This window comes from Nansenia antarctica, assembly GCF_963989245.1.
Source record: "Nansenia antarctica genome assembly, chromosome: 19".
NCBI classification, from domain to species: Eukaryota; Metazoa; Chordata; class Actinopteri; order Argentiniformes; family Microstomatidae; genus Nansenia; species Nansenia antarctica.
In genome coordinates this window covers 6,630,048-6,642,605 of record NC_137692.1, presented here as the reverse complement: position 1 = coordinate 6,642,605, position 12,558 = coordinate 6,630,048, and the positions used below count along the sequence as shown (strand labels likewise).

Below are 12,558 nucleotides of genomic sequence, written 5' to 3'. Positions count from 1 at the left end.
AAAATAATACATATGTGGGTGTGGTGCGGTGGCTGTGAAATAACACTGTGTCTCTATAATAGAAACAGTAGAAATCTAAACGTGTGGGTCCTGAAGAAAAGAAAAAAAAACGTGGCAACCCAGGAAATAGCGAAAGTGCCACTCGGGTGATGAGAGCGGCATTTACTTAGTTTCGGGAGATTTCATCATCCATCCTGCTCCACACAGAGGTCCATGCTTCGTACCGCCCTGCTGAGGACCTGCAGCGCCCAGACCTCCTCTCTGATCTCCCTGCCCAGGAGGGTCCCACTAGCCCCGCAGACACCCCTAACCCTACACAGAGCCTTCTCTCTCTCTGTCTGCCTGCGTAGGAAGAAGAAGGATCACCAGAGAAGCCTGTGTCTGGAGCTTCCCAGAGGACAAAGCATGGATGGCTTTAACATGGAAGAGGTGCTGGCCCCACTCAGGCTCGCAGTGAAGGAACAGGTAAGCTAAATGCACCCTGCCATGTGGATTGACGATCCTCTAAAGCTGTTGATCAGAGCCGATTCATGGATCGTGTCACTAGAATCTCAGATCTCACCACCGCTCAAAAGGAGATCTGTCTGGTTGCCAGGTTGGCTGTAAAGGAGATCTGTCCGGGTTGCCAGGTTGGCTGTATAAAGCGGTTTAGGACAATGACGTCATGATCATGTGGATGTGGCTGGATGACGTCAGCCCGGTTAGCCTGCTCTGCTGTGCTCCGTCAGTGAGGGAAGTCCTCCTGTCCCCCTGTCGGGGTGCCACGTTTCAGATCCACGCTGTCAGATGATCCAGATCACTGTGTCATCTGTCTGTCTGGGTGGGCAGGGGACAGACAGACTGCTGTCTATGGAGGTGGCTGTAGCGCAGGAGGTAGAGTCGCCGTCTAATGATCACAAGGTTGGCAGATCAGTGGTTCGAGCCCCGGCTGGCCACATGTCGAAGTGTCCTCGAGCAAGACAGTAAACCCCAAAATTGCTCCCAGTGAGCGGGGCCGGCTGGCGCCTTGCATGGTAGCTTGCATACCTCGCCGTTGGTGTGTGAATGTGTGTGTGAACGTGTGAATGAGAGGCCGTTGTAAAGCGCTTTGGATAAAGGTGCTCTATAAGTCAGTCCGTTTACTACTGTACTGCATTGTGGTCTTGTCTTCGAGCGCTCTAGGAGACGATGGAGTTCGGGTCAAACGTCAGCAGATCAGATGCCCTTCACCCGAAACACAAATCCAAACTTGACACTGAAGTTCTCCTCTTTGAGTGTTGGGTGACTGACCACATGTATACCTCTTCTTGCAGGGTGACTTGGTGCGCCAAATGAAACAGGAGAACGCCCCAGATGTGGACGTCACTAAAGCCGTGGCGGAGCTGAAGGCAAGGAAGAGAGCTTTTGAGGCGAAGGTGAGTTCAGCTCTCCTGTCCATCACGACCAGCAAAGTCGATTGAATTGAAATTTGCACAGCATGTTTCCTATGTGAGGTTGATGCCATACAGTCATGTCTCTTAAGTGAATGTATTGGACAGTGATGGAGTAGCCTAAATGTTTTTCCACTAATACCTTTTTATACAGTTTTACACAATTGTAGTGTATGTGGCTTCCTGACCACTACAATAACTTTGGTAGACACACATCCATCTTTTGAGTTATTTTCGAGTGCTTTTGTGTCATATAAAACAATTCCTCTTGCAGGAACTCGCCTTGCAACCCAAAGACGACATAGTAGACAGAACCAAGATGGAAGATACCTTAAAGAGGCGATTCTTCTACGATCAGGCGTTTGCCATTTACGGGGGTAAGCGCCAGTAATCAGTGAGAAGTTGCATAGGATCAGGTTGATGCACGACACCAAAAGCTTTCTGACACAATGGTTCTTCCCTTCAGGTGTGAGTGGCCTGTATGACTTTGGCCCTGTGGGCTGTGCACTGAAGAACAACATCCTGCAGGCCTGGAGGCAGCACTTCATCCAGGAGGAGCAGATCCTGGAGATCGACTGCACCATGCTGACCCCGGAGACGGTCCTCAAGTGGGTGGCACAGGCCTTAAGCCACAAAGCACATTTAGGGCCCTTTATTCTACTAGCAAGGTTCTCGTGCTGGTCTTAAAAAGCCATAAAGTCAAAAATCCAGCAGTCCCATCTATAAGGCCTAAAAAGGTCCCAAATGTCAGTTATTCAGTCTAAAAATGAGGTGCTAGGTCTAAAAATTAGATCCTGCAAGGAAATCAGTCCGACCACATCTATTAACTCAGAAATGAATCAAGCTGGAACCAAAAAAAAGCCAATTCGCTTCCTTTTTTGTCTGTATGGCAGTGAAATCCCTAATTTCATCCCTAATATTATATTGTGTCGCGATAGGTCAACATTTCTATTCAAAGCGGTCGAAAAAGGTCTTAAATTTGACTTGTTGAAACTTGTAGGAACCTTTACTAGGGACCGAGGACAACAAAGCCACATTATTGTCATCAGATGTAGTGAGAATAAGAGGAGGTTATTGTATTCTACTAATCATAGAATACAGATATTGCACTAGTTGGTTTGAAGTTATTTCACAAGTTTACAAATATTGCACTAGAGGGAACATTTTTATTGGAATCTTAATCTGGTACGTGGTTTGGGTGATCTAGTGCACATATCCTTTAGGGGGGACCAATATAACACTCTAAAACTTCTTATACTGACATATACAGGGGGGTATTCCATCAACGTCACTAAAGGAAAATCTAGGCTTATTTTGAAGTCTTGTGAGGTAGAGTGCCTTGTGGTTCCTAGAGACAGCTAGACCGTGCTGATCTGTGGGTTTTGATTGACTGGCACATATTAACTCTGTGATTTTAAGCATGGGAGCTGCCACTCCAAGTAGCTTCCATAGCCCGGTTGCAGGAACATTTGTGTTTATTTTGATAATGTCACAGCATTAATACATTTTTCCTATGTTAATTAATGCAAGTGATATTTTATAGGACATCTGGACATGTGGATAAGTTTGCTGACTACATGGTGAAGGATGTCAAGAATGGGGAGTGCTTCCGGGCCGACCACCTCCTCAAAGGTAAGCTGATTCTCAGCTGATTCCTCTGCAAGTCAATTCAACAGTTCAATCATGATATTGATGTGCCAAATGCCTTATTTACATAATATAGATTTCATTCTAATGAGCATATTGACGATCAGACTTGACCAACTGTGTCGGTCATTCTGATAGTACAGTACTCAGACCTCCATGTGAGGAGAGGTGGGCACTGCTCTGCCTCCAGGGTTCCCGCTCTGGTCTTAAAAAGCCTTAAAGTCTAGAATCCAGCAATCCAACTCATAAGGCCTAAAAAGGTCTCAAATTTCAATTAGTCGGTCTAAAAATGAGGTGCTAGGTCTTAAAAATGACATCCTGCGAGGAAATCAGTCGACCACATCTATTTACGCAGAAATTAATCAAGCTGGAACCAAAGAAATGCCAATTCGCTTCCTTTTTTGTCTGCATGGCAGTGAAATCCCTAATTTCATCACCTCGAGGATGACAAAAAGCTACCATAGGGTGTCACGAATAGGTCTAAAATTCTATTCCAAGAGGTCTAAAAAAGGTCTTCAATTTGACTTGTTGAAACTCTGTCCCGTGGGTTAGGCCTGGTAGTTGGCTGGTCCGGGGTATCAGTGTGCTCTGCCTCTGTCCCGGGGGTCAGGCCTGGTAGTTGGCTGGGCCGGGGTATCAGTGTGCTCTGCCTCTGTCCCGGGGGTCAGGCCTGGTAGTTGGCTGGGCCGGGGTATCAGTGTCCTGCCCCAGGGGGAAGGGAAGCGTCTGGATCAGCAGGAATCACAAAGGGCTCTCAGAGGTGCAGGGATGCCGGCTCTCAGGCTGCTCTGGGATCAGGGGCTGGAGCCAGGCCAACGATTGGAGAGGCATGGGATTCTCTTGAAATTGGTTAACAAGGTTCACTTAGTTAAATGCAATCTTCTTCTGGATCAATAATGTCCATTTGGAATCAATGGTCATACGCTACACAACTAACCTGGCTACACAACTAACCAGGTTACACAACTAACCAGGTTACACAACTAACCTGGTTACACAACTAACCTGGCTACACAACTAACCTGGCTACACAACTAACCTGGCTACACAACTAACCTGGCTACACAACTAACCTGGCTACACAACTAACCTGGCTACACAACTAACCTGGCTACACAACTAACCTGGCTACACAACTAACCTGGCTACACAACTAACCTGGCTACACAACTAACCTGGTTACACAACTAACCTGGTTACACAACTAACCTGGCTACACAACTAACCTGGCTACACAACTAACCTGGTTACACAACTAACCTGGCTACACAACTAACCTGGCTACACAACTAACCTGGCTACACAACTAACCTGGCTACACAACTAACCTGGCTACACAACTAACCTGGTTACACAACTAACCTGGTTACACAACTAACCTGGCTACACAACTAACCTGGTTACACAACTAACCTGGCTACACAACTAACCTGGCTACACAACTAACCTGGTTACACAACTAACCTGGCTACACAACTAACCTGGTTACACAACTAACCTGGCTACACAACTAACACAACTAACCTGGCTACACAACTAACCTGGTTACAGTGTAGAACAAAAAGAAGGTTCTGGTGAAGAATGTTGGTCTGTTGTTTTTCTTGATTTAGTACTTGATCTAAGCCTTATTATTTATTTTATATAATATATATTTTTTGTGTGTCATTTGTAACTGGTTATATATATACTGTATATATTTTTAATATATATAAATCTAAATATATCATATTTTTCTTTCTGAAGCTCATATCCAGAAACTGCAGTCTGACAAGAAGTGTGCTGCTGAAAAGAAGGCTGAGATGGAGGAAGTTGTCACTCAGGTTTGTACAATTGTGTTTAAGAGAAATACATTATTGTACATTAGGCTTGGGCGCTTTTCATTTTTTAGATACTGGGAAACCGCCCCCAAATATTGATGATTGTCAGTTAAACCGTGGGATTCAAAATCACATTGTTGGAGTCTTGTGAGGTAGAGTGCCTTGTGGTTCCTAGAGACAGCTAGACCGTGCTGATCTGTGGGTTTTGATTGACTGGCACATATTAACTCTGTGATTTTAAGCATGGGAGCTGCCACTCCAAGTAGCTTCCATAGCCCGGTTGCAGAAACATTTGTGTTTATTTTGATAATGTCACAGCATCAATGAATTTTTTCAATTCCCCAGGTTTTTCTAAATGATTACTTTCATGTTTCATATTTGTTGTCAAACAGTGTGCAAGCTTTTTACTGAATGTGACTACATTTTAAATGAGTCAGGGTCACTATGGTAGGAGTCTAAGGGTGTGTTCTCACTAGAACATTTGCTTCACTTGAAACGGAGTTTAGGATAAAATTCGCTTTGCTCTCCGTCGTTTGGAGCTGTGAGAACGCGCATTCGAAGTCGCTCCCGGAGCAAAGAACCAACGCATGCTCCACTTGAAAAGGGTGGTTTCGCTCTGGTTAGAAACGACACATCGAGGCTGTCCATAGGAAAACAACAATGCATGCGTGTTGATCTGGATAAGAGCGGGACGAACGGGCAATTTGAAATGTTTCTGACCAATCAACTACCACGTCTGTTGCTTCGATTGCGTATGTCACTTCGTTTACATAAAGGGCTGTGAGAACGCAAATCAGAGAAATTATTTATGTAACAATGTTGCAAACTCATCCACTTGCTCCGGGTCCTGATTCAGACTTTCATGTGAGAACATGACCTTAGAGAACAAAGGCAGTTGCAGTGTCAGAATTTTGATCAATGTTTTTTGTTTTTTTTTGCAAACTAGCATAACAACAGTCAAAACATCTGTGTGAAACCCCCATACGTCACCTCTGAAACCCCCATACGTCACCTGAAACCCCCATACGTCACAACTGCCACTCAGCTTTAAGGGGCCCTGGCCCAAACATACTCCCACCATACAAACATAGTTGGTATGATACATACATATATATATATATATACACATGCTACAATATAGCAATTTATGACGGTTTTGACAAAAACGTTGCTATTTTCAAGAACCCTGGTTCACGGTTTAACCGTGAAACCGCCCAACCCTATTGTACATTAAGTATAGTACAAGAGAAACTACTGTACCCTCATCACCTTGGACATTATTCATGCATGTTTGATTCCTGTTCACAGGGTTCCCACGGGTCCTTGAAATGAGAAAAAAATCTGGGTCTTAGAAGTTTTTGAAAATAGACATGGGTCATTGAAAGTGCTTGAATTCTCCTCTCTCTCTCTCTCTCTCTCTCTCTCTCTCTCTCTCTCTCTCCCTCTCTCTCTCTCTCTCTCTCCCTCTCTCTCTCTAAAAAAAATAATATATATATTCAAAAATGTTTTACTTCGTCAACTAGTAAATAAGTCTCTGTATTGCTTAACTTTACTTAACTTTACACACATTTCACAATATATTGTTTTGCTGCGCTGTGGTAGAGAAGGCAAGAGACCATCTAGTGTTCACACATTCAAGCCTATCTTTTTAATTGTTGTCTGTGCGGATAGTTCCTATTATATACATTGTCATCTAGACCTATCTCAAACTATGCCGTATTGGGTCCTTGAATTTGAGGGAGTCTTGAAAGTCCTTGAAAGGTGCTTGAATGTGATGTTTCAGAAGGTGTGGGAACCCTGTGTTCATGCTCGCTTGCTGCAACCAAAAGAATGACAGTGAACACAAGTACAAGTGATTGACAGTGTTTTTGTTCAATAACATTTTCAGATGGACAATTACACCCAGCAGGAGTTGACCGATCTCTTTGTAAAATACAATGTCAAGTCACCCACCACAGGAAACGACGTCTCAGCCCCCATATTGTTCAACCTGATGTTCCAGACGTCCATTGGGCCATCGGGAAACATGACAGGGTACGACATAACACTCCTTCTTCTACTCTGAACTTCTTATACTGACACATACGGGGGGGGGTATTCCATCAACGTTGCTAAAGGAAAATCTAGGCTTGTTTTGAAGTCTTGTGAGGTAGAGTGCCTTGTGGTTCCTAGAGACAGCTAGACCGTGCTGATCTGTGGGTTTTGATTGACTGCACATATTAACTCTGTGATTTTAAGCATGGGAGCTGCCACTCCAAGTAGCTTCCATAGCCCGGTTGCAGGAACATTTGTGTTTATTTTGATAATGTCATAACATCCAATTACCATATTTTCCGAACTATAAGTCGCACCAGTCAAAAAATGCGTCATGAAGAGGAAAAAAACATATATAATTCGCATTTATTTATGTATGTATGTATTTTTGTAATATTTATGAATTTATGAGTATGAATTAACATAAAAAAAAACATGTTAAATTATATATTTTTTTATATATAAGTTGCACGACCAGCCAAACTATGAAAAAAAGTGTGACTTATAGTCCGGAAAATACGGTAATTTTCCAATTCCCCAGGTCTAAATTATGACTTTCATGTTTCATATTTGTTGACTACCATTTGCAGCTATTTGAGGCCTGAAACCGCTCAGGGTATCTTCCTCAATTTCAAACGCTTGTTGGAGTTCAACCAGGGAAAGCTTCCCTTCGCTGCTGCCCAGATTGGAAACTCCTTCAGGAACGAAATCTCGCCTCGTTCTGGCCTCATCCGTGTCAGGTTAGTGGTTGTCGGTTACAGCTTCATTTTAGCTTTCAGGATCACTTTCTTTCCTACCTATAGATGAACTGGCAATTTTCTCCCACGTAGAGAGTTCACCATGGCAGAGATTGAGCACTTTGTGGACCCGACAGAGAAGATCCACCCCAAGTTCCCCAACGTGGCTGACCTGGAGATCCTGCTGTACTCCTCCAAGGCCCAGACCAGCGGCCAGTCTGCTCACCTCATGAGGCTGGGGGATGCAGTAGAGCAGGTGAGAGAGGGAGAGCCTCTGAATAGCAACCCATAATAACCGTCAATTCATAAAACATAAACAGGTCAGGTGTCATAACCCTACTGCTCTGTCTGTCTTCTCCAGGGAGTGGTCAATAACTCCGTCCTTGGATATTTCATTGGGAGGATCTACCTCTACCTTACTAAAGTCGGTGTGTCCAAAGACAAGCTTCGTTTCCGCCAGCACATGGACAACGAGATGGCCCACTACGCCACCGACTGCTGGGACGCAGAGACCAAAACCTCCTATGTAGGTGACACTCATACACGCAACACTCAACACTCATACACGCAACACTCAACACTCATACACGCAACACTAATTTCAGAGAGACTGCGTTCGCTATGGTCTTGTGAGGTAGAGTGCCTTGTGGTTCCTAGAGACAGCTAGACCGTGCTGATCTGTGGGTTTTGATTGACTGGCACATATTAACTCTGTGATTTTAAGCATGGGAGCTGCCACTCCAAGTAGCTTCCATAGCCCGGTTGCAGGAACATTTGTGTTTATTTTGATAATGTCACAGCATCAATACATTTTTCAATTCCCCAGGTTTTTCTAAATTATTACTTTCTTGTTTCATATTTGTTGTCAAATAGTGTGCAAGCTTTTTACTGAATGTGACTAAATGTTAAATGAATCAGGGTCACTATGGTAGGAGTCTAAGGGTGTGTTCTCACTAGAACATTTGCTTCACTTGAAACGGAGTTTAGGATAAAATTCGCTTTGCTCTTCGTCGTTTGGAGCTGTGAGAACGCGCATTCGAAGTCGCTCCCGGAGCAAAGAACCAACGCATGCTCCACTTGAAAAGGGTGGTTTCTCTCTGGTTAGAAACGACACATCGAGGCTGTCCATAGGAAAACAACAATGCATGCGCGTTGATCTGGATAAGAGCGGGACGAACGGGCAATTTTCTATTTTTCTGACCAATCAACTACCAGAACTACCAGAACTGAAACATAAGTCAAGTGTAATTGTGTGAGGATTTCACCATAACGTTGGGTTTGTTCTTTGTGTTCCACACAGGGCTGGATTGAGATCGTTGGGTGTGCTGACCGCTCGTGCTTTGATCTGCAGTGCCATGCACGGGCCACCAAGGTCCCTCTAGTGGCTGAGAAGCCTCTAAAAGAACCCATATCCTTTTATTCATAGTTTACAAAGAGGATTTTAGAGTAATAATAATAATAATCCCTTGGATTTATATAGATTTATATAATCTACTCTGTATACTGCAATTACACCTAGATTTCGGGCGAAGAAGTGGCGAACATGCAAAGCCAGCGTCCTCTCTCAACCGGCATTTTTTGAAAAGCTCAAATTTGTATCAAGGTTTTATGAAAGTCCTTGGTTATAATTTTTAGATTACTAAATCTAAATCTAAGTGTCTTTGTAGGACAATCTACTGAAAAGTAAACAAATATCCATAGTATAATTTTAAATAAACTAATATTCAAAATCATAAAGATTTTCAATACTCAAGCCATTGAGACCAACAAGGCCATTGATATCACTCCTCATCATTTATTGATCATTGTTGATTAGCTCAATCTTCAGTTTGCACGCTGTTCTGTGTGGCCGCTTTCCTCCTCTTACTCCCCTTAACCACTTCACACAAAGTTGTCAACGTTGTCCAGTTTGAACCCAACAAGGGAGCCATCGGCAAGGCCTACAAGAAAGATGCTAAGCTAGCAATGGAGTACCTGGCTGTCTGTGATGAGTGCTTTATCACAGAGCAGGAGAAGCTGCTCAACGACAGTGGGTAAGTGTGTAAGCAGGCGTCTACGTGATTATTTTGGACACAATTTGGTGCGTTAGACACCAGTCTCACTGCAAGGTTAACCCCTCTTGTCTCCACAGGGAGTTCACCATTCAGACGGATGGAAAGTCTTTCAAACTCACCAAGGATATGGTCAGTGTGAAGAAGTTCCAGAAGACCCTGCACGGTGAGAGAAGGTTCTTTGCTGTTCCGAAGGACGGAGGGACACTAGGATCTGTCACAGTGAAACAGTTCAGGCAACCTGAAGGTGTTTTTTGTTTCTCTCTGATTCACAGTGGAAGAGATTGTTCCCAATGTAATCGAGCCCTCCTTTGGTATCGGCAGAATCATGTACTCCATCTTTGAGCACACATTCCAAGTCAGAGAGGGTGATGAACAGAGAACGGTAGGAATATTACTGATATTGGAAATCAATTAAATATTCACTGGTATAATAAAAGGGCGGGGGGTGATACAAATACTTTATATGCATACGTTATAATTACATGTAAAACATTTTTTACGGTGTCCCCTAAAAATGTAGATTTGCCCCCCTTGTACTTTTTCTCTGTTTCTCCTGTGTCTATATTAAAAAAAGTAAAAAAATAAATAAAAATAGGTTAGGTTTAGAAGAAGGTGATAGAAGAAGGTTTTTCCTTCTATCAATGGCCCCGGGCCTGAGCTCGATTACTCTTCCTGCTACGACTGGTGGATTGATGATTCACTTGCTTAGTCAAATGTATCGATTTGGAATAAGGCGTCTGCTAAATGCCAAAAATGTAAATGTAAATGATTATATTTTCTTCCTTGTTAATAATTACGTCTTTCTGCTCCAGTATTTCAGCTTCCCTGCCACTGTGGCTCCATACAAATGCTCCGTCCTTCCTTTGAGCCAAAACCAGGAGTTCACGCCTTTTGTTCGGGAACTATGTGAGTACTCGTTCCAACCACTATCCCTAGTCCTACTGTTGTCAGCTCTGCACGTATTGTACATACACTATTTATTAATTTATTTGGCAGTTAGAGTTACATTTTTGGTAATGTTCTAAGACATTGTTTCGATTGCTGATACTTGCTTGTTCTTCCCTCTTCCTCTCTCTCAGCTGAAGCCATGACCAAGAACGGCGTCTCCCACAAGGTGGACGACTCCTCAGGATCCATCGGGAGACGCTACGCCAGGACAGACGAGATCGGAGTGGCCTTCGGCATCACCATCGACTTTGACACAGTGAACAAGACCCCTCACACAGCCACTCTGAGGGACCGAGACTCCATGAGACAGATCAGGGCCGAGGTAGGAGATCTGAATAATTATTTTGGTCTGAATTGTTCCTTTTCTCATTTTCTTTTTGTTGTCTCCCTTTGTAATTCTGTAACTGTTAACACTGTCTGTGTTCCCTCCAGGTCAGTGAGTTGCCAGGGATCATCCGTGACCTGGCCAACGGCACCATGTCCTGGGCTGAGGTGGAGAGCAAGTACCCCATCTTTGAAGGACAGGAGACTAGCAAGAAGGACACGGTTGAGGAATAATCCTCTTGCCTGTCTGCCAGCCGCTCCTTTGAAACCCCCCATGGACATTTTGACATATGCATCCATAGGAACAATGTTATTGCAACTGTAATTCAAGATGCAATCGATGTGCACAGATGATGTCCTTTTGTGTTCTACAACACTGCAACCACTGAAATTGAATTTCAAAACAAATGTTATCTAACCATTGTATCTAACAGTTATAAAAGGGTTACACAATAATGGCTTGTTCCCTTGATAAATCTTCACCCACCTGCTGGAAGGAGCTTGGGGAGGCCCTCACCTCTCACATGTTAAAAAGGGAGAAATGTTTTTCAGGTTGTCTTGTGTGGGAAGAGGCTTGCACCATTCCATGTTATGGGCTGAGATCAAACTAGCAAAAGCAATTTGGTTCAATAAACTGAGCCAGCACTTACTGGCCACTGCCTATGTATTTGTGTGAAGTGTCTGAAAAATTAAAAGTTATTGCCCATGAGGGGGCATCGGTTGACATTTCTCTCCCGTATTGCAATCTCGTGTTCTGTTTCCAAGAACAAGACTATTTTACTGCTTGTCCACGTGGTCCATAAACATCCAGAACGTTTGTATATGCTCGGTAATATGTTTTACTGATCTTAAAATGTATTCATATAGTGATCCAGTTATCGATCTTACAGTTTTTCTCTATCGCTTTAACATGTTTAGTCAAAGCTTAGCTCATTTTCTCTTAACTCTAAACACAAATCCAAAAACTCACACACAAAACCCTAAACTCCACAAATCTCTTGCAAAAGCAAACACTGCATTCAAAATAATGCTATGTCTTCTCAAAATGAAATGTTGTCGTCAAATGACAAACACACACAGACCATCAAATGAATAGACACTTGTAACAACCAATTGAACACTGATGTGCACAATGGAAAACACTATGATCAGAGGAAAACAGTACTATGATAAGATTATCAGTACGCCTTTTGCATTTTCAGTGTTACACTACATACGTACAGTAGCCTGTTATTGGTTGTTACAAGTGTCTATTCATTTGATGGTCTTTGTGTGTGTTTGTCATTTGACGACAACATTTCATTTTGAGAAGACAACATTATTTTGAATGCAGTGTTTGCATTTGCAAGAGATTTGTGGAGTTTAGGGTTTTGTGTGTGAGTTTTGGGATTTACAGTAAGTGTTCTTCAGTAAAGTGTTCTTCATACAGACCAAACAATAGAAAACATAACATCAGCCTTCTGCATATACTCTACAGACTATTGTCACTGGCACAGTAGCAGCACGTAGGCCTACCTGGCGTTATGCAATCCTATACATATTCAATGTTTCAACATGTAGGAGAAATGAACATTGCGCCGTTCACTGG

General features: G+C 43.1%; 1 protein-coding gene across 1 annotated transcript; it reads left to right on the top strand.

The window, feature by feature from the left end:
- Positions 1–282: 282 nt before the first annotated feature.
- On the top strand, positions 283–11,687 carry LOC308174086 (glycine--tRNA ligase). The gene is made up of 17 exons (XM_080549140.1): positions 283–465; positions 1,293–1,394; positions 1,684–1,786; positions 1,876–2,017; positions 2,953–3,041; positions 4,800–4,876; positions 6,762–6,907; positions 7,498–7,647; positions 7,738–7,900; positions 8,006–8,170; positions 8,945–9,053; positions 9,533–9,677; positions 9,776–9,861; positions 9,971–10,080; positions 10,511–10,604; positions 10,778–10,968; positions 11,079–11,687. The coding sequence occupies exons 1-17, from the start codon at positions 406–408 to the stop codon at positions 11,202–11,204; spliced, it is 2,058 nt and encodes a 685-aa protein (XP_080405266.1). The 5' UTR covers positions 283–405; the 3' UTR covers positions 11,205–11,687.
- The last annotated feature ends 871 nt before the right edge of the window (positions 11,688–12,558 follow it).